We start from the raw sequence: 23,771 nt of genomic DNA, 5'->3' as shown, positions 1-23,771 counted from the left end.
ATATTTTATGAGAATTGAGTTTTAGTTATAGATCACAATAATTAAAATCATAATAAATATTATTATATTATTAAAAGTAATTTGAAATGAATGTTTTAGGTTAAAGATAGGTATGATTATGCTAAAAGACTTTGATTGATTTTTAAATTATAATACTTTAAGTTTGAGAAAAACTTAAGTTAACTGATAAGTTGAAGGTTAAGATAGAATATCGTGGACAAAAATTGAGATAGCTCAGTTAGAAAAAATATATTTAGACAAGTTAGCAACAGAGATGCATCACACCAAGTCAAAGATCGAGAAGAGACAACGTGTATGGAGAATAGTCAGACAGATCTAGACCAAAAATTAAGAAAGAATGGGTTAAGTTGAAGATTAAGGCAGGTTAAGTTTGACGGTGAAGACTAGTTGACCCAAAATGAATGTTCGGAGATTAAGACTAAAGGTCCAAACAAACTAACATAAGTTGAAGGTCGAAATGGGTCGGCCCGAGCCAAAGGTAGGATAGAGGACTATCTCTTGAATAATAATTAGTATAGGAAATAAAATAAATTGTATTTTTCTTATCAAAGATTAACATCTTTGTGACAAATATTTCTTTTAGGGTTTCTTAAGTGCCTTAAACATTTATACCAATATATAGGGACACCAAATACATATGTAAACATTTTGGAAGTCATAAATCACTAGTGCAGAATTGGCCTTTAACGTCACCCAATAGACGTCGGTCCACCAAAACCCCAACGTAAATAATTGACCGGTGGCATAAATGTAAATAATCGAGTGTGGAGACGTCCGTTCTGGAGGGGGCCGGACGTCTATAATATTGTAGACGTCCGCCCCCTTGATGACAAATTTATGAACACCGAAAACGGCGCCACAAACTTGTTTAACAATCGGCAAGTGTGACCGAATCGTATCAAGTAATAAAACTAGGTAAGACCAAGTATCGTTTTCCCAAAGGACTCACGGCCTAGTTAGTTATCTAATTTGTTGATTATTTAAGACTTGCGAACGATTGATTGTAAGTTTTAAATGCAAAATACAGTAATTAAACATGCATGCATGAGTTTGATCAATGGCAAAAAGAGTAAAACAAACACGTAATGAATGATATGGATGAGTATGTTGTTGGGGTTATCAATTTCATCTTATCCACTCTCATATACTTTAGGAATTCATCAATCTTTTCATCAATGTTAATGCCACTCTCTAAATTACCTTGTCAAGAAGGCCTATCCTTAATTACGAGTTCATACAATTCCTAGCATTCATAGTAATTAATTCTGAAGTGCAGGAGCTTAAAGTCAACCAATATGCTATTGGGAGAAATTCCCCGAATCTAGATTTCCCCGTACGTTCCCATATCGACAAAATCAATAATCATGGCAATGAATGAGTTAAACAAAGCAAGCATTAAGAAAAGAGGAGAAACCCTAACTAATGATGAAAGAAAGCATAAGTCTTAAAGTAAGATGTTAAAACAAATTCCATATATGAGAGTTTCACAAGACTACATTGATTCCCCAACAACAATACAAGGTTTAGTTCACCATATTCATGGTGAATCTAGATGAACAATAATGAAAGAATGAAAGATAAAACCCTAGAAAGATGAGATGGTAGCCTAAGCATCCAAGATCTTCCTCCAAGGGGTGGAAAAGAGAGTGTTTGCTTCGTCCCAGCCAAAGATACAAACCCTAGGAACACCTAAAGCTTATATATTATTCGTAATAATACAGAAAATTAGGCCCAAGCCCAAAATAGTGCCGCTCAGCGATAAGTGCGTGAGTTGTTTTCCTCCCGTCAACGGCCTTTTCACCCCTCAGCGAAGCCAACGTGGGTTCCTGAGTGCCGCTCAGCGGTAAACTGCCGTTGAGCGGTAGTTGCGGCTTCTCCTTTTGCACTTTTTGATGTCTTTTCTGATTCCATTTCTATCCTTCTTCACTTCTTTCACCAAATTCACCTTAAAACCTGCATAAAACAGTGAAATCAAGCATAAACCTGTCCAGCTCTCTTATTTCTAAAAATATGACCAAAAGCATGATTTCAAGCTAGTTTCTAAGTGTTAAAGGTTGCTTTTAGTATCAAATTTAAGCATGAAAATAACAATTTTTCAACTGTTATCACAACCCCAAACTTAGAACTTTGCTTGTCCTCAAGCAAACAAGATGTAACTCAATCTCCTACCAATTCGTATAATGGTTCACTCATTCAAAAAAAGCTCTTTTCAAGATAAGTAAAAACTTCAATCAAACTCATGACAAAGATTTCAATCAAGATGTGCACATGCTTTGGTGTTCACAAAGTAACTTAATATCCAACAAATGCTATTTTTCATAAATGATCAATGAACTAAGCATGGATGTTCATGTGCTCATGGAATATTTCCTCACTAGGTAAAGTGTTTCACTCAAATCACAAGTGTATAAGAGGTAATCACTCATATATGATGTGGAAGCAACGATCTTCAACTTTTAGGATTCTATCTTTCATTCTTTTCATTATTTTCATCTAGTTTCACCATGTCTATGGTGAACTAAACCTCCATTGTTGTTTGGGAAACGATTTAATCCTTTGAAACTCTCATGTATTGAATTGTTTCTTGAATATATATGCTTTACTTCATTAATTGTTAGGGTTTTTCCTCTATACTTTATGCATGCTTTGTTTAACTTATTCAATTGCATGATCATTGATTTTATCGATATGGACACATATAGGTAAATCTAGAACTGGGGAAATTCTTCCGGAAGCAGTATTACCTAGACATAGGAATAGGAGGATCAATTACCTTTAAGTTTCTGTGCGAATGTAGTGCATGATTAATTGCTAGGGAGACAAGACATTGTGAACTAGTAACTAGGGTTAGGCTTTCTTCACCGAGACATCGGGTTTAAGGTAAATTAAAAAGTGGCATTAACATTAATGAAGAAGATGAATTCATAAATACATGAAAGTGGATAGGATAAGTCGGAAACCCCAACAACATAATCATTCCATAATTTACATCAATCACTTTTGCATCTTTCAATCCAATTGATCAACACTTGCATTCATGTTTATTTTCCGCAATATAAATGATGACAAATTTCTGAACACCGAAAACGGCGCCAAAAACTTGTAACCTCGGCAAGTGTGACCGAATCGTATCAATTAATAAACTTGGTAAGACCAAGTATCGTTCTCCCAAAGGACTCACGGCCTAGTTAGTTATATGAATTCTTGATTATTTAAGACTTGTGAAAATAAACAAATTCTTGAGGTTTCAAATGCAAAAGACAAAAAGTAAACATGTATGCATGAGTTTTCATCAATGGAAAGAAGAACACAAACACTTGGAACGAATTATATGGATGAGTATGTTGTTGGGGTAATCAATTTCACCTTATCCACTCTCATATATTTAGGAATTCATCATTCTTTTTATCAATGTTAATGCAAATCTCTAATTTACCTTAAACCCGATGTCTCGGCGAAGAAAGCCTAATCATAATCACTAGTTTACAATGTCTTGTCTCCCTAGCAATTAATCATGCATTATAGTGAACGGAAGCTTAACGACAACCAACAATCATATTCCTATGTCTAGGTTTATGCTACTGTTTGGAGAGTTTCCCCGGATCTAGATTTTACTGTATGTGTCAATATCAATGAAACCAATAATCATGACATCAAATGAGTTAAACAATGCATGCTTTGAGAAAAGAGGAAAAACCCTAACTTATGATGAAAGAAAGCATGTATCATAAATATGATGTTTAAACACAAAGTTCCATATATGAGAGCTTCAAAATATTACATTGATTCCCCAACAACAAGAAGAGTTTAGTTCACCATATTCATGGTCAAACTAGATGAAATACAATGAAAGAGTGAAAGATAGAACCCTAGAAAGTTGAGTAGGTAGCCTTAGCATCCAAGATCTTCATCTAAGGGGTGGAAAGGTGTGTGTTTGCTTCGTACTCTACCAAAGATACAAACCCTAGGACGTCCTAAAGCTTATATACTATTCTAAAAATTATAGAAAAGTAGGCCCAAGCCCAAATTAATGGCGCTCAACGGTAAGTGCGTGTGTTGAATTCTTCCCCTCAGTTGCACTTTCACCCCTCAGCGTGCCAACGAGTGTTAAGTAGTGCCGCTCAGTAGTAAAATGGCGCTGAGCGGTACTTACGGCTTCACCTTTTGCACTTTTTGTGTCCTTTTCTGATTCCAACTATGTCCTACTTTACTTCTTTCATCAAATTCACCTCAAAATCTACATAAATTACTGAAATCAAGCATAAACCTGTCCAACTCTCTTATTTCTGAAAATGTATGCAAAAACATGATTCCAAGCTAGTTTCTAAGTGTTAAAGGTTGCTTGTAGTATCAATTTTAGACATGAAAATAACATTTTTTCAACTGTTATTAATAAACACAATGTTTACAAGTCTTATTTAATCAAGAAATCACATAACTGTTTAGGTCGTGAGTCTTTAGGGAAACGATACTTGGTCTTACCATTTATTACTTGATATGATTCGGTACACTTGCCGGAGTGTTAACAATTTTTTGCGCCGTTGCCGGGGACTCGTGGTTTAACTATTCTATTTGTATGATTATTGATTAGCTTTCACTTGATTTTTATCTTTTTATCCTTTTATTTTTCTTTTTAACTTTTTATCTTTTTGTTCTAATGCTAACACGTTTTCTAGGGTTTTGTGCCTAATTCTAGAAGGATGCAATTAGGATAAGAATTTAACTATATGGGCACTCAATTCTACCAAGGTAATCTAAACCACTGGAGGGAATCTCACTCAAGCATGGATCAAAGTCAATTTGTGCAAGCTGCTGGACAATTTGAGAGACTACCACAACAACAATGGCAACAACAAAGCTCTCTATCAAAAAGAATGGAAAATATGGATCACGCCTTTCAACAATTTATGCAAGATTCCATCTCCACTCAGAAAAGCACTAAAGCAGCATTTAAAAGATGGAGATGCAGATTAGTCACTTATTTGAGAGATTGGAAGATTTTGGGGTTGATACTGAAGTTAACCCTAGGGAGGAATGTCAAGCCATTATCACTGGAAGTGACAAGACTTTAGATGAGAAAAAGATAGAGAGAAAAGAAAAAGAAGAGTTGAGTGAAAAAGATAAAGATGTAGAGAAAGAAAGAGAAGTGGTTGAGAGAGAAAAGAGAAAGAAAATTTGTCTGAAGATGAAGAAAGTGAGTGGGAAAAGAGAAGGGAAAACGAAAGTGAGAGAAAAGAAAAAGAGGACGAGAAGAAAAAAGAAAGAATCATATGAAAAACCCCTTCCTGATCCAAAGAAGTATCATAGGAAGGAGAAGGAATTTTTGCGCTTTATGGAAATCTTCAAGAAATTGGAGATTAAAGTTCCTATGATTGAGACATTGAAACAGGTTCCTGGTTTTATCAAATTCTTGAAGAAATTCAACAAAAAGAAGAAGAAAAAAGAATATCTAGAAAGGAGAAAACCAACATTGAAGATGGAACTTGAGCTTTATTGGGTCAGGCTAATGACGTTAAAAGAGCGCTTGCAGGGAGGCAACCCAATGGTTTAAAAACTTTAATTTTTGTCATTTGGTGATATAATTGTGAACTTTTGTTATTTTGTTTTGTTTTGGTAATGAGTTTGTTACAACACAACATCTACTGATGGATGCTAGGTGATTGAGTATCTACTGAAGGATACTATGCTATCAGACACTTACTGATGGGTGTTTGAAGATTTTGGGTCAGGCTTGTGACGTTAAACAAGCGCTACTTGGGAGGCAACCCAGTTGATTGAATCTGTCTTTGTTTGATTGTTTTGGTTCTGTTCTAGTTGCATTATAGCGATTGATTGTTGAATGTTTGAGTGGTGTGAGAGACTAAGTGTATTGATTAAGTGAGAGTGTATAGAGTAAGTGGAAAAAAATGAGATTTAAAAAATTGAGAGTTAAAGTTGAGAGGCATTGGTGATGGATGCTATTAACGGTTGAAAATACCATTTTTTGTGATGTAATTTTGATATTAAATACACCCTTTTTAACTTAGAAACTTGCTTGGACTCATGCTTTTTCATTTAATTGTGTGAATAAGAGAGTTGAGGTTGAATTTGATGATTTTATGACTAATTACCTTTGTTTTGATAGGTAATGAGAGAATGCGGAAAGCAGAGATGAAGTGCTAAGGAGTTAGAGCTCAGAAAGGACTGGAAAAGCACCTAAAGGAGGAATCGCACGAAGCTTGGGCACCTTGTCTGAGGCTTGAGCCTCGGAAAATCGACGTCCATCGCCCGGGCGCCCTATTAGGCCGCCCGAGCGGCGGCCCCTGAAGCCTGGACAACCGATCCTAAAGGAAACCGATCCTCCTATTCCTATGTCTAGGTAATATTGCTTCCGAGAGAATTTCCCTAGTTCTAAATTTACCTATATGTGTCCATATAGATAACATCAATGATCATGAAATTGAATGAGTTATACAAAGCATGCATAGAGTAAAGAGGAAAAACCCTAACAATTAATGAAGGAAAACATATATAATCAAGAATCAATTCAATACATGAGAGTTTCAAAGGATTACATCGGTTCCCCAACAACAATGGAGGTTTAGTTCACCATAGACATGGTGAAACTAGATGAAAAACAATGAAAGAATGAAAGATAGAACCCTAGAATTTGAAGAAATGAGCTTCCGTATCCAAAATCCGCCTCCAAGGGGTGAAGAAAGTGTGATTTCGCCTCTTTCTGTCCAAAGCTACCAACCTAGGTCGACTAAACCCTTATATAGTTTATTAAACATTAGAGAAAATAGGCCCAAGCCCAATTTAATGGTGCTTAGTGGCACTTTTGGCGCTCAACGGTAAGTGCGGTTCTTCTAAAAGGCCCTCGGCAGTGATTGCCGAACTTCAGAACGCTGGTCAACGGTAAAAGTTTCGTTGAGCGGTGAATGCGTCTCTTCTTTTGTGTACTTTTACTTCCTTTCCTGAGTCCAGCTCCTTAGTACTTCAACTTCTTTCATCTAATTCATCTTAATTCCTACCAAAACAAGGAAAACCAAGCATAAAACCTATCCAACTCTCTTATTTCCAAAACTTAAGCAAAAGCTTGATTTCAAGCTAGTTTCTAAGTCATAAAGATTGTTTTTAACATCAAAATTAAGTATAAAAATTAGGGTTTTTCAACCCTTATCACAACGCCAAACTTAGAACTTTTCTTGTCCTTAAGCAAACAAAATGTAACTCAGTCTTCCACCAATCCATACAATGGTTCACCAATTCAAAAACTCTTTCTTTCAAGACAAGTAATTACTCAAATCAGCTCATCAAAAAGAATTTAGTCAAGATGCACACATGCTTTAATTCAATCAAAGTCATTGTGGTGTTCACATAGTCACAAACAAATGTTATTCTCATGAATGATCAATTAACTAAGCATAGATGTAATCATGTGCTCATTGAATTATTCCTCACTAGATAAAGTGTTTCACTCAATCACACAAGTGTATAAGAGGTCACTCATTCACTCTACTATCACAATGTCACATGAATCAACTTTGCCTTTCATTTAACCACAATCAAATACACTCCCAAGCAAGCATCATCACAAGGACTTTCTATGGCTCATAATGAGGCTGGGCTATGAAGAAAATTGGTTTTTCTGGATCACAAAATCCTTGAGTTAAGAGAATAATCATTTACATACAACCATTCTTACTTCTTCCCAACTTTCCTTTGCATTGAGCTTTTCTTTTTCTTCTTTTTCTTTCCTTTTTATTTTGCTTTTCGCGTGCTTAGCTCAATGCTTTTCATATTCCCTTTTTAGACCTCCCAACAACCCCAAACTTGAACAATTATCAATACCACAAGATATTATTCAACTCAACTCAAGGTAAAGATTTTTAAAAAGGGTTTTCTATCATGTTCAAGGCTAAGGGTTCAAAGGATAGAACACATTGTGCTCTCTTTTATTGGGCTAAAATCATGCATTTGACTAATAAAGGGTTACCAACAAATGGCCTTGATCATATGACGCATACAAGCAAGTAATTCAATCATAGAAACCTAGGAAAAGTCATTCATGCTTTCAATGTAATAGTATTCAATCAAAAAAACTCTGGAGTTCAAAACCCCACACATAAGCTCATCCAATCATTCCACATACACATCCTGCTTAGCATCATAATCACAATCACAACATCATGCATCTGTTCACATAGCTTGTGAACAACCACCTGTATTGCATATAGTGCACAATCTCAACATCAATCAATATCTAAGCATCATCAAGCAATACTGAAGATCCATAAATCACAAGCAAACCATCATAGCAGATAAAGTTTCACACTGAGTACATCACAACCTATTCTAAAAACAGAAGCAAATAAGTTCAACAGTACAAAACAAAAGATAGAAAAAATCCTGCTCTAGAAGTGATAGCATCCATCAGTAGATGCTATCTTAGCTCCTCATCAACACATGTTGTCATCCGAATCTTCCTCCTCTCCTTCATCTTCTGCATCTTAAAATTCATCATCATCCTCCTCAACATCATCCATAGCCAAAGCTTTAGCTGCTCCAGCTCCACTAGCCTGAGCTTGCTCCTCTGGCCATGCCACCACATTGTTGAACTCATCCATGGTCCACCGATGTCCTGGGGGTGTATCATACACCCCAATGATCATCTCTGTTGTGGCCACCTGCCCTCTATGGATGGATTGCATTCTAGCATCTATAGAATCAGGGTCATACCGAATGGTGTGTCCCCTAACATAGCTCATATAGTCCTCACTGGGATGATCACCCAACCGCCTTGCATTGGTGTAAAACTATTTCACCACTTCTATGTTAGCTGGTGCAAGATAAGTGGCTAGTCTCCCCTAATTCCTGTTCTCCAATTGCTCTCCAAACTGTGGAGCAAAATCAGGTAGCAATCCAGCCTTCCTTTCCATCAATAGCCTTCTATCTTGGACAATATTGAAATGGCGCTCATGCTTGCGAGAAAGGAACTTGCAGGAATAGGAGCGTTCTGGTTCCTTATCCTTCCTCTTGGATCCTATAGTCTTGATTCTCTTGCCCGATGAGGAGGCCATCCCTGCATGAAACACAATTCACAAAACCACAAGACATATTGTTAAGCATTAGTAGACCACAAACAACTCCTTAAAACCATTGCTATCACCGTTGAGGGCTAACAGAACCCCTCAGCGCAACCTGTGCAGCAAAACCAATAAGCAAAAAGACTTAAAACACCATTATGCAAAAATTGCGCTCAGGGGGAAATTTCTGCCAAGCGGCGATTCTGCAGATTTTGCAAAATGCTCAAAAAATGCTTCTAATCTCCACCCACATGCAATCTTCCTAGTTCCAGACCCAAATCAAGCAATTTAATCGGTCCAAACAGTGATTAATTCATCTAATCATGCATAAAAATCAAAATCCCTAAAGAATCATGCTTAGACAACCATGTTCATAACAATTTATGCTTTCAAAAACACTAGAATGTAAAATTCTTATACTTACTTGGATGGAGATGCTAGATGAGTGAAGAATGCTCTAGGAATGTGAAGAAATCAGCCCCTAATAGCAATGCTTTCACCAAACCCCAAACTTTAGTGGAAACTTGATGCAAAAGTGGTTTAAAGAGAGATTCTATGAAGGGGGAAGAAGGAAAAAGTGTAGAGAACTCTTTGGAGAGTGCTTTAGAGTGTGTGGGAAGAGGGAAATCTGAAAATGGCGGCCAAGATGCACCCTAGGGTATAAAAGAAACCTAATGGGCCAAATCCTGCTGAGCCTAATTGAAACAAGCCCAATCAGCAAAACTGCCACGTTCGCGCTCAGCAGTAATTACCGCTGAGCGGCATTTGCGGCACCAATTCTCCTTCCTAGCTTGCCCTACATGTCCGTTACCAATACCTCTAACTTACCCAATGCATTTAGTCTCTCACATCACTCAAACATTCAATCCCTATGATGCAACTAGAGTAGAATCAAAACAAACAAACAAAGATAAAGTCAATCAACTGGGTTGCCTCCCAAGTAGCGCTTGTTTAACGTCATGAGCCTGACCCAAAATCCTCTAACACCCATCAGTAGCTGCAAATCTTACCATCACCAACACCCATCAGCAGGTGTAAACAAACATAGTATCCTTCAGTAGATACTCTTCCACCTAACATCCATCAGTAGATGTATACCCTGTAACAAACTTATAACCAAAAAAAAAACAAAAATATCAAAAGTTCACAATTACATCACCAAAAAAAAATTAAAAGTTCTTAAATCACTGGGTTACCTCCCAGCAATCGCTCTTTTAACGTCACTAGCTTCACCCAATAAAGCTCAAGTTCCATCTTCAATGTTGGTGTTCTCCTTTCTGGATATTCTCTTTTTGTTTTCTTCTTTCTGCTGAATTTCTTCAGAAATTTGATAAAACCAGGAACCTGTTGCAATGTCTCCATCATAGGAACTTTAATCTCCAATTTCTTGAAGATTTCCATAAAGTGCTCAAATTCCTTCTCCTTCCTATGATACTTCTTTGGATGAGGAAGGGGTTTTTCATATGATTCTTTCTTTTTTCCTCTCATCCTCTTTTTCTTTTCTCTCACTTTATTTTTCTTCACACAAATTTTCTTTTCTCTCACTTTCTTTTTCCACTCACTTTCTTCATCTTCAGACAAATTTTCTTTCTCTTTTCTCTCTCAACCACTTCTCTATCTTTCTCTACATCTTTATCTTTTTCACTCAACTCTTCTTTTTCTTTTCTCTCTATCTTTTTCTCATCTAAAGTCTTGTCACTTCATTTGATAATGGCTTGACATTTCTCCCTAGGGTTAACTTCAGTTTCAACCCCAAAATCTTCCAATCTCTCAATTAAGTGACCAATCTACATCTCCATCCTTTTACATGATGCTTCAATGATTTTCTGAGTGGAGATGGACTCTTGCATAAATTGATGAAGGACGTCATCCATCTTTACCATTCTTTCTAATAGAGAACTTTGGTGCTGCCATTGTTGTTGTGTTCAGTTCTCAAATTTTCCGACAGCTTGCCAAAATTGACTTTGACCATGGTTGAGTGATATTCCCTCTAGTGGTTGAGATTACGTTGGTAGAATTGAGTGCCCATATAGTTAAATTCTTGTCCGAATTGCATCCTGCAAACATTAGGCACAAAACCCTAGAAAACATTTGTTAGCACAAAAAGATATAAAAGATAAACTAAAAAGATAAAAAGACAAAATGATAAAAAGATAAAAAAATTAAAAAAAGATAACAATGTCTAGCAATTATTCATGTATTATTTTCGCACAGAAGCTGAAAGGCAACCGATCCTCCTATTCCTATGTCTTGGTAATATGGCTTCCGGGAGAGTTTCCCCAGTTCTAGATTTACCTATATGTGTCCATATAGATAACATCAATGATCAAGCAATTGAATGAGTTAAACAAAGGATTACATGAGAGTTTCAAAGGATTACATCGGTTCCCTAACAACAATGGAGGTTTAGTTCACCATAGACATGGTGAAACTAGATGAAAAACAATGAAAGAATGAAAGGTAGAACCCTAGAATTTGAAAAAAGGAGCTTCCGCATCCAAAATCCGCCTCCAAGGGGTGAAGAAAGTGTGATTTCTCCTCTTTCTATCCAAAGATACCAACCCTACGTCGACTAAAACCTTATATAGTTTATTAAAAATTACAGAAAATAGGCCCAAGCCCAATTAAATGGCACTCAGCGGCACCTTTGGCGCTCAGCGATAAGTGCGGTTCTTCTAAAAGGCCCTCAGAGGTGACTACGGAGCTTAAGAACGCCACTCAATGGTAAAGGTTGCCCTAAGCGGTGAATGCGTCTCTTATATTGTGCACTTTTACTTCCTTTCCGGAGTCCAGCTCCTTAGTACTTCAACTTCTTTCATCTAATTCATCTTAATTCCTGCCAAAACAAGGAAAACCAAGCATAAAACCTATCCAACTCTCTTATTTCCAAAACATAAGCAAAAGCATGATTTCAAGCTAGTTTCTAAGTCATAAAGGTTGTTTTTAACATCAAAATTAAGTATAAAAATAACGGTTTTTCAACCGCTATCATGCACCGCCCAGGCGCTGATGACAAATTTATGAACACCGAAAAACGGCACCACAAACTTGTTTAACCCTCGGCAAGTGTGACCGAATCATATGTGGTAACAAACTCGGTAAGACCAAGTATCGTTCTCCCAAAGGACTCACGGCTTAGTTAGTTATATGATTTGTTGATTATTTAAGACTTGTGAATAAATTCTTCAGGTTTCAAATGCAAAAGACAATAATTAAACATGTATGCATAAATTTGATCAATGGAAAAGAGGAAATCAAACACTTTAATGTATTAGATGGATGAGTATGTTGTTGGGGTAATCAATTTAATCTTATCCACTCTCATATACTTTAGGAATTCATCATTCTTTTCATCAATGTTAATGCCACTCTCTAAATCACCTTGCAAGAAGGCCTATCCTTAATTACGAGTTCATACAATTCCTAGCATCCCTAATAATTAATTCTGAACTGCAGAAGCTTAACGGCAACCAACCCTCATATTCCTATGTCTAGGCAATATGCTATTGGGAGAAATTCCCCGGATCTAGATTTCCCCGTACGTTCCCATATCGACAAAATCAATAATCATGGCATTGAATGAGTTAAACAATGCAAGCTTTAAGCAAGGAGGAAAAACCCTAACTAATGATGAAAGAAAGCACGTATCTTAAAATAAGATGATAAAACACAAATTCCATATATGAGAGTTTCACAAGACTACATTGATTCCCCAACAACAATAGAAGGTTTAGTTCACCATATTCATGGTGAAACTAGATGAACAATAATGAAAGAATGAAAAATAGAACCCTAGAAAGATGAGAAGGTAGCCTTAGCATCCAAGATCTTCCTCCAAGGGGTGGAAAGGTGTGTGTTTACTTCGTCTCCAACCAAAGATACAAACCCTAGGAAGTCCTAAAGCTTATATATTATTCGTAATATTACAGAAAAGTGGGCCTAAGCCCAAAATACCACCGCTCAGCGGTAAACTGCCGCTCAACAATACTAGCGGAAAGTCAATTTTCCCCTCAGCTGCATTTTCACCCCTCAGCGGAGCCAACGGATGTTCCTGAGTGTCGCTCAACGGTAAACTGCCGCTGATCGATACTTGCGGCTTCTCCGTTTGCACTTTTTGAGTTCTTTTCTGATTCCATCTCTATCCTTCTTCACTTCTTTCACCAAATTCACCTTAAAACCTGCATAAAACACTGAAATCAAGCATAAGCCTGTCTAGCTCTCTTATTTCCAAAAATATGAACAAAAGCATGATTCCAAGCTAGTTTCTAAGTGTTAAAGGTTGCTTTTAGTATCAATTTTAAGCATGAAAATAACAGTTTTTCAACTGTTATCACAACCCCAAACTTAGAACTTTGCTTGTCCTCAAGCAAACAAGATGTAACTCAATCTTCTACCAATCAATACAATTGTTTACTCCATTCAAAAATCCTCTTTTCAAGATAAGTAAGTACTCAATCAAGCTCATGACAAAAACTTCAATCAAGACATGCACATGCTTTAGTGTTCACAAAGTCACTTAATATCCAACAAATGCTATTTTTCATGAATGATCAATCAATTAAGCATGGATGTTCATGTGCTCATGGAATATTTCCTCACTAAGTAAAGTGTTTCACTCAAATACAAGTGTATAAGAGGTAATCACTCATTCGCTCTATTATCACAATGTCACATGAATTGACTTTGCCTTTCATTTAACCACAATCAAATAAATTCACAAGCATGCATCCTCACAAGGACTTTTCAATGGCTTATAATGTGGCTGGGCTGACAAGAAAATTGGTTTTTCTAGATCACAAAACCCTTGAGTTAAGAGAATCATATAAACACAATCATTCTTACTTTTCCCCAACTTTCTTTTGCATTGAGCTTTGCGTTTTCTTTTCTTTTCTTTTTCTTTTTCTTTCTCTTTTTCTTTCTCTTTTCACATACTTAATTCTTAGCTCTTAGCTCAATGCTTTCAATTTCCCTTTCTATTTTCCAACAACCCCAAACTTGAACATTTGTCAATACCACAAAATATTTTCTACTTAACTCAAGGTAAAGCTTTTCAACAAGGGTTTTCAAATCATGTTCAAGGCTAGGGGTTCAAAGGATAGAACACATAGTGTTCTCTTTTAGTGGCTCATTTCATGAAATTGGCTAATATAAGGGTTACCAACAAATGGCCTTGATCATATGATGCAAACAAGCTAGTAATTCAATCATAGAAAACCTGGGCAAAGTCATTCATGCTTTCAAAGTAATAGCACTTAATCACAAAAACTCTGGAGCTCAAAACCTCACATATAAGCTCATTCACATTTGACATACACATCCTGCTTAATATCACAATCACAATCACAACATCATGCATTTGTTCACAAAGCTTGTGAACCACCTGTATAAGCATGTAATGTGCACATCTCAACATCAATCCATATCAAAGCATCATCAAGCATTACTTATCAAACAATCACAATCATAAGCAAACCATCATAATAGACAAAGTTTCCAATTATCAAACCCTATTCTAAAAACACAAGTAAATAAGTTTAGAACACTGGGTTGCCTCCAAGTAAGCGCTTGTTTAACGTCACAAGTCTGACCCAAAATTTCAAGGATCAACCAACTACATCATTGTGGACAAGTGTTGCACTTCTCCCCCTAAATAAGGCTTGAGACGTTGACCATTCACCACCCAGCTTTTCTGTGGATCATCAGCAGCTGGATTAAATATTTCAATTGCTCCATATGGATGCACTCCTTTTACTACAAATGGTCCTGACCATTTTGTCTTCAACTTCCCAGGGAATATCTTCAATCTTGAGTTGAATAATAGTACCTGTTGTCCTGGATTAAAGACTTTATTTACCAACTTCCTGTCATGATAAAATTTAATTTTATCTTTGTAAGCCTTGGATGAATCATATGCATGTAACCGCATTTCTTCAAGCTCCAGAATCTGCCTTCTGCGTGTGCCCTGAGTTTCATACGGATCAAAATTCAAGAATTTTAAAGCCCACAATGCTTTATGCTCCAACTCTACTGGCAAATGACATGCTTTCCCATAGACTAATTGAAACGGTGATAAACCCATGGACGTCTTCATTGCCATCCTATAAGCCCAAAGAGCATCATCCAACTTTAGTGACCAATCCTTTCTTGATGAAGTTACTGTTTTTTCCAAGATCATTTTTCTCTCTCTGTTAGATACCTCAGCTTGTCCATTGGTTTGTGGATGATAAGGTGCAGCTACCTTATGTTTCACTCCATAATGTTTGAGTACTTTTTCTAACTGATAATTGCAAAAATGAGATCCCCCATCACTAATTAACACTCTTGGAGTTCCAAAACGTGAAAATATCTGCTTCTTCAAAAATTTAATTACCGTGCTAGCATCATTTTTAGGACAAGCTAATGCTTCCACCCATTTACTCACATAATCCACTGCTACCAAAATATATTCATTGTTGAAAGATGGAGGAAAGGGTCCCACAAAGTCAATACCCCAACAATCAAAAACCTCAACCTCTAAAATGCCTTGTAATGGCATCTAATGACGTTTAGTGATTGTCCCTACTCTTTGACACTTATCACAATTTCTAGCATGATTATGAGCATCTTTAAATAAAGTTGGCCAATAAAACCCTGATTGAAGAACTTTTGCTGCTGTTCTTTCTCCATTAAAATGTCCCCCGTAAGGTGAATCATGACAATGCCATAAAATTCCTTCTGCTTCTTCATTTGTCACACATCTCCTCAGAAGATTATATGCTCCAATCTTGAACAAATAAGGATCATCCCAAACAAACTGCTTGGCATCATGCAAAAATTTCTTTCTTTGTTGCCAAGTTAAATCCTCTGGCATGACCCTTGCAGCTTTGAAATTAGCCATATCAGCAAACCATGGCCTCTGCTGAATATACATGAGTGCTTCATCTGAAAAAGATTCCCAGATTTCTGATTCCTTGCCAGTGGCCTCCTTGTTGATTAACCGTGACAAATGATCAACAATCAAATTCTCACTCCCTTTCTTATCACGGATCTCTACATCAAATTCTTGCAAGAGTAATACCCATCTAATCAGACGTGGCTTAGAATCTGGCTTTGTCAACAAGTATTTGATAGCTGCATGATCTGTATAAATAATCACCTTAGACCCAATAAGATAAGGTCTAATTTCTCTAGAGCATACACTATAGCTAGAAATTCTTTCTCGGTAGTAGCATAATTCAACTGAGCATCATTCAGAACTTTGTTGGCATAATAAATTGGATGAAAAATCCGTTCTTTCCGTTGGCCAAGAACAACTCCTATTGCATAATCACTTGCATCACACATTAGTTCAAAATTTTTATCCCAATCTGGAGCTACAATTACTAGAGCTAAGACTAATTTGCTCTTCAATATGTCAAAAGCTTTCAAACATTCTTCATTCATCACGAAAGGAGCGTCCTTCATCAGAAGATTACTCAATGGTTTAGCAATTTTTGAGAAATCTTTAATGAATCTTCTATAAAATCCAGCATGACCTATAAAACTTCTGATCCCCCTTACATTTGTTGGTGGAGGCAGTTTCTCAATGACTTCTACTTTGGCTTTATCTACCTCAATTCCTTTAGCAGAAATTTTATGACCCAACACAATTCCTTCGGTTACCATAAAATGACATTTCTCCCAATTAAGAACAAGATTTGTCTGAACACATCTTTTAAGAACAATATTCAAATTCGCCAAACACCTTTGGAAAGAATTTCCAAAAACTGAAAAATCATCCATGAAGACTTCAATGCACTTTTCTAAGAGATCTGCAAAAATTGCCTGCATACACCTTTGAAATGTAGCTGGAGCATTACATAATCCAAATGGCATCTTTCTATAGGCAAAGATACCAAAAGGACAAGTAAAAGCTGTCTTCTCTTGGTCTTTTGGATCTACCACAATTTGATTATATCCAAAATATCCATCTAGAAAGCAATAGAACGCTTGACCTGCTAATCTTTCTAACATCTGGTCCATGAAAGGAAGAGGAAAATGATCCTTCCTAGTGGCTTTATTTAGCTTCCTGTAATCAATGCACATTCGCCATCCAGTAACTGTCCGAGTGGGAATAAGTTCATTCTTATCATTATGAATTACTGTCATTCCGCCTTTCTTTGGAACCACCTGTACTGGACTCACCCAGTCACTGTCATAGATTGGATAAATGATATCAGCTTCTAAAAGTTTCAACACTTCTTTTCTAACCACCTCCTTCATTACAGGGTTTAACCTTCTCTGTGGTTGAGCACTCGATCTATAATCCTCTTCCATAAAGATCTTATGAATACAATAAGTTGGGCTAATACCTTTAAGATCTGATATTGACCACCCAATCGCTTCTTTGTTAGCTTTCAAAATTTCTATCAACTGTTCTTCTTCTTGTAGAGACAACGAGTTACTAATGATAACTGGCTTTTTTTCATCTTCTTCTAGAAATACATATTTCAGATGTGCTGATAGTCTTTTTAATTCTAGTTTCTTTGCTTTGACTTCTTCTTCTTGATTAATTATTTCAAACTTTGTATCCTCCATCGGAATTTTTTTCAATGTTTCCAAGTCCATCAGATATTCTTCAATTAATTTCTCTTCTCCTTCATCTAAATCTTCACGAGCATCAATAAGAGTTTTCTCTAATGGAGAAACATACCGCACCATCCTTTCTTACATCATACAAACTTCATCAAGTTCGTCAAATTGAAAACACTCTTTATCATCATTCGAATATGTCATGGCTTTGAATACGTCAAAGGTGATTTCTTCATCATGAACTCTCAATTTAAGCTTACCATTCACCACATCAATTAAAACTCTAGCAGTCTTCATAAAAGGTCTCCCAAGAATGAGAGGTACATCACTATTCCCTTCCATCTCCATTACAATAAAATCTACTGGGAATACAAACTTGTCAACCTTCACTAAAACATCCTCAACCACTCCATATGGATATTTAAGAGACCTATCTGCCAGTTGAAGAGCCATTCTGGTAGGTTTGATTTCCAAACCCTCAATTGTTTTACACATGGATAGCGGCATTAAACTAATGCTAGCTCCCAAATCAATTAATGCTCTTCCAACTTCCAAATCTCCTATGGTGCATGGAATAGTGAAGCTTCCTGGATCTTTAAACTTAGGAGGTAATTTTTGTATGATTGCACTACAGTTACCCTGTACCTTGATAGTTTCCTTCTCAATGTATTTGTTTTTCTTTGTAAGAAGTTCCTTCAAAATTTTTGCATATGATGGCATCTGTTGCAATGCTTCAGAGAATGGTATAGTAATTTCCAGTTTCTTAAACAACTCCATGAATCTTTCCAACTGTTTTTCTTTCTCCTTCCTTGAATAGTTCTTTGGATAAGGAAGTGGTTTTTCAAAGTCTCTTTCTTTTTGTCTCTCATCTCTCTCTTCTATCTTTTTTTTTTCTTTCTTCTCATCTTCTTCTTCTTTCTTTTTTTCTCTCTCAACTCTTTCTTTCCACTCATATGTTTCTTTTTCACTCTCATTTTCTTTCTCCTCTCTTTCTTTTTTTCTCTCCTCTAACACTTTACCACTTTTGGTCACAATAGTTTTACACTCCTTTCTGATACTACCATTTTTCATCTTGTCGACTATTTGCTCAATATGGATCTTCATATTTTTAAATGCAACTTCCACATTCTTACAATAAGATGCATTCGTCTTCAAGAATTTTTTGAAAGTCTCGTCAAGTTTTGATGTCTTCTCAGATGGAGTAAATTGCATTTGCCATTTTTCTGCTGCCATTGGACCATTGAAACACTTTTGTATTTCTTGTGGTAATTGAGGAAGGTTCATAATTACTTCTTCCAACTGTTGAGAAATAATTTTATTTTGAATAAGCAGAGCATCATTTGATTGTAGCAACTCCTTCTGACTAGGATCTCCTCTTTCACTGTTCAGTTCATTATCATTTGTAGCCATGTTTTCAATTATTTATGTAGCTTCCTCTGGAGTTTTCCATTTGATATTTCCTCCAGCTAAGGCGTCAAGCATCATCTTGGTTTGTGAACCAAGACCTCCAAGGAAGATCAGGACTACTTCCACTTTGTCAAAACCATGCGTGGGAGTTTTTCTTAGTAAGCTTTTATATTTGTCCCATGCATGACCTAGTGATTCCTCCATACCTTGCCTGAAAGATGAAATCTCTTGCTTTCCTTTATTTACCTTTGATTGTGGAAAGTATTTGTTTAGGAACTTTGTCACCACTGCTTCCCACTCTGTAAAGCTTCCTTCTGGAAAAGAGTTCAACCAAAGCTTAGTGTTGCCTCCTAATGAGAATAGAAACAGGCTAAGTTTGATTGCTTCGTCCGGCACCCTATTTATCTTTACTGTGTTGCAAATCTCGTTAAACGTTGTGAGGTGCTCATATGGGCTTTCGTGAGACAACCATTAAATTGGTTACTCTTAACCAGTTGGATTAATGCTGGTTTCACCTCCATATTAGCCGCATTGACTCTTGGTCTTGTTATGCTATTGAAATGCTGAGGTCCAACTATATTAGTGTAATCTGCAAGAGTTCTTCTGGCATTATTATTCTCCATCTCCTCAATGCTATGGTCAGAACTTTGTGGTGATGGTTGTAACAGAGTTTCCGGAGAAGAAAAAAGTTCTCTAGATGTACGGATTCTTCTCCTTCGTCTACTCTCGTCTAAGCCTTCAAGAAGAGGTTCTACAGTTTTTTTGCTCCTAGTTCGGATTGCTTCCTGCATACACAAGAAAAGAAATCCCTAGAAGAATTGGTTAGCACAAAAAGATATAAAAGAAGATATAAGATCAGAGATAAGAAGATAAAATAAAAACAGAAAAAATAAAAACAGAAAATAAAAACAGAAAAAATAAAAACAGAAAAATAAAATAAAATAAAAACAGAAAAATAAAAACAGAAAATAAAAACAGAAAAATTAAAAATAGAAAAATGAAATAAAATAAAAACAGAAAAATAAAAACAGAAAATAAAAACAGAAATTCAAATTTCAAAATTCAAAATTCAAGTCAAAGATAATCAATAATCACACAAATGAACTAGTTAAACCACGAGTCCCCAATAACGACGCCAAAAACCTGATGACAAATTTATGAACACCGAAAACCGGCGCCACAAACTTGTTTAACCCTCGGCAAGTGTGACCAAATCGTATCAAGTAATAAACTCGGTAAGACCAAGTATCGTTCTCCCAAAGGACTCACGGCCTAGTTAGTTACATGATTTATTGATTATTTAAGACTTGTGAATAAATTCTTGAGGTTTCAAATGCAAAAGACAATAATTAAACATGTATGCATGAATTTGATCAATGGAAAAGAGGAAATCAAACACTTTAATGTATTAGATGGATGAGTATGTTATTGGGGTAATCAATTTCATCTTATCCACTCTCATATACTTTAGGAATTCATCATTCTTTTCATCAATGTTAATGCCACTCTCTAAATCACCTTGCAAGAAGGTCTATCCTTAATTATGAGTTCATACAATTCCTAGCATCCCTAATAATTAATTCTGAAGTGCAGAAGCTTAACGGCAACCAACCCTCATATTCCTATGTCTAGGCAATATGCTATTGGGAGAAATTCCCCGGATCTAGATTTCCCCGTACGTTCCCATATCGACAAAATCAATAATCATGGCATTGAATGAGTTAAACAATGCAAGCTTTAAGCAAGGAGGAAAAACCCTAACTAATGATGAAAGAAAGCATGTATTTTAAAATAAGATGTTAAAACACAAATTCCATATATGAGAGTTTCACAAGACTACATTGATTCCCCAACAACAATAGAAGGTTTAGTTCACCATATTCATGGTGAAACTAGATGAACAATAATGAAAGAATGAAAAATAGAACCCTAGAAAGATGAGAAGGTAGCCTTAGCATCAAAGATCTTCCTCCAAGGGGTGGAAAGGTGTGTGTTTAGTTCGTCTCCAGCCAAAGATACAAACCCTAGAAAGTCCTAAAGCTTATATATTATTCGTAATATTACAGAAAAGTGGGCCTAAGCCCAAAATACCACCGCTCAGCGGTAAACTGCCGCTCAATGGTACTAGCGCAAAGTCAATTTTCCCCTCAGCTGCATTTTCACTCCTCAGCGGAGCCAACATGTGTTCCTGAGTGCCGCTCAGTGGTAAACTGCCGCTGAGCGGTACTTGCGGCTTCTCCTTTTGCACTTTTTGAGTTCTTTTCTGGTTCTATTTCTATCCTTCTTCACTTCTTTCACGAAATTCACCTTAAAACATGCATAAAACACTGAAATCAAGCATAAACCTGTCCAGCTCTCTTATTTCCAAAAATATGAACAAAAGCATGATTCCAAGCTAGTTTCTAAGTGTTAAAGGTTGCTTTTAGTATCAACTTTAAGCATGAAAATAATAGTTTTTCAACTGTTATCAGGCGCCCGAGCGTCGTGCGTCACAGATCCAACCTTGTTTTTGCTCTGTTTTGACTCTTTTGGATCGGGCCCTGTTTCTACTCTTTTCCAACTTTATTTAAAGGATCTAGGCGCTCTAGGTTTTTTATCTCTGGCTGGAGCAACACAACATCACACTCTTCTACTCTCTACAGGTGTATCTGGAGGCGGGAGCTTCCTCTTTTACTATTAGGGTTTCACTATCTCATGCTTTTCCATTATTCTAATAGTTTCTCCATGTCTAACGGAAACTAAAATCTATTTGTTGTTAGGGAATGATGTAACCTTGTGAACTCTCTTGTATTTGAATTGATTCTTAATTTATATGCTTTTTCATTAATTATTAGGGAATTCATCTACTTCAATGCTTGCTTTGTTTAACTCATTTAGTAGCATGATTTATGAATTGCATGAGTGTCGGAAGGTTCCTTACAATTCAGGTTCTTGTTGAATTCTTCCAAGGGTAATATTTCTCAAGGATTAGGGTATGAGTACTTGGTCGTCTTAAGCTCTTGATCTTCAGACTTAATTTTCTAGGAACGTTAGGAATTGCACGAACTAGGAATTAGGGCAGGCTTATATTGCCGAGGGATCGGGTTCTAAGTAATTTAGTGAGTGATGTTAATATTAATGTAAAAAGAAGAATTCTTATATACATGAGATTAAACTTGGTGAAATCAAACCCTAACAACATACTCATCTTATCTTATAAACAACCTCCGTTCATCTTTGTGTCTTTGCATTTGAAACCAACACTTTAATTTTATTTAAGCCTTAATTAATTGAGTTATCACACAACTGTTTAGTGCTGCGAGTCCTCTGGGATATGATACTTGGTCTTACCATTTTATATTACTTGTGCGATTTGGTATAGTTGCCAATCCATCAACAAGTTTTTGGCGCCGTTGCTAGGGACTCACGGTTTAAGCTATTCTATTTGTGTGATTCTTAATTAATTTGAGCTTTATTTTATTTTTCTTTATTTTATTTTATTTTATTTTATTTTATGTTATTTTCTTATCTTTTATTTTTATTTTTATTTTTGTTTTTGTGTTAACAATATTTTCTAGGGTTTTGTGTCTAATGCTTGCAGGATGAAATTCGGACAAGAAGTTAACTATATGGGCACTCAATTCCACCAAAGTAATTTCAACCACTGGTGGGAACCTCACTCAAACATGGGACCAGGTCAATTTGGACAAGCTGTCGGACAATACCAATGGCAGCAACAACCCTCTCTATCAAAAAAATGGACTAAGATGGATGATTCCCTTCAACAGTTCATGCAGATGTCTGATTCACATCATAAAACCAATCAGGTGGCATTCAAAAGGATAGGAAGCCAACTTGATCACATACTTCAGAAGCTGGACGATCTTGGGAGTAACATGAAAGCAAACGCCAGAAAGGAATGCAAAGTTGTTATCACTATAAGTGGCAAGATTGTAGATGAGAGAAAAATAGGGAGAAAAGATAAAAAAAAAAGATTGAGTCAAAAAGATGAAAATGAGAGGGAAAAAGAAGAGAGTGAGAGAAAAGAGAGAGAAAAAGAAGAAAGAGAGAAAAAACAAAAGAGAGAGAGCAAGAAGAAAGGAAAAAGAAAGACTCTTATGAAAAAGCCCTTCCTTACCCAAAGAATTATTTCAGGAAGGAAAAAGAAAAACAGTTTGAGCGTTTCATGGAAATATTCAAGAAATTGGAGATTAATATACCCTTCTCTAAGGCTCTACAACAAATGCCTTCATATGCTCAATTTTTGAAGGAGCTCCTCACAAAGAAAAGGAAGTACATTGAAGAAGAAACTATTGAAGTTCAAGGAAACTGTAGTGCTATCATACAAAAGCTCTTACCCCCCAAGTTTAAAGATCCAGGAAGCTTCATTATTCCTTGAACTATAGGGAATATCTCTGTTGGGAAAGCACTTATATAGATCTGGGAGCTAGTATTAATCTCATGCCGCTTTCGATGTTTGAAAAGATTGAAGGGTTGGAACTCAAGCCTACTCGGATGACTCTTCAACTTGTAGACAGATCTCTGAAATATCCTTATGGGGTAGCTGAAGATGTGCTTGTGAAGGTAGACAAATTTCTTTTTCCTGTGGACTTTGTCATCATGGAGATGGAAGAGGATGTGAATGTGCCTCTTATTCTTGGGAGACCTTTTATGAAAACAACAAGAGTTTTGATTGATATGGAAAATGGAAAACTGAAGGTGAGAGTACAAGATGAAGAAGTAAAT

At 36.3% G+C, this 23,771-nt stretch overlaps 1 protein-coding gene across 1 annotated transcript in view; it reads right to left on the bottom strand.

The window, feature by feature from the left end:
- Positions 1 to 23,771, bottom strand: part of LOC128196172 (uncharacterized) — a gene marked incomplete at its 3' end in the record, with an annotated part of 117,873 nt that overhangs the window by 79,247 nt on the left and 14,855 nt on the right. Inside the window, exon 4 of the mRNA XM_052876252.1 lies at positions 16,326 to 17,038. Coding sequence (XP_052732212.1) covers positions 16,326 to 17,038 — 713 coding nt within the window. The remainder of the gene's footprint in view (positions 1 to 16,325; positions 17,039 to 23,771) is intronic.

This window comes from Vigna angularis, chromosome 4 (assembly GCF_016808095.1).
Source record: "Vigna angularis cultivar LongXiaoDou No.4 chromosome 4, ASM1680809v1, whole genome shotgun sequence".
Classification (NCBI taxonomy): Eukaryota; Viridiplantae; Streptophyta; class Magnoliopsida; order Fabales; family Fabaceae; genus Vigna; species Vigna angularis.
This window is presented reverse-complemented; position numbering and strand designations above follow the sequence as displayed.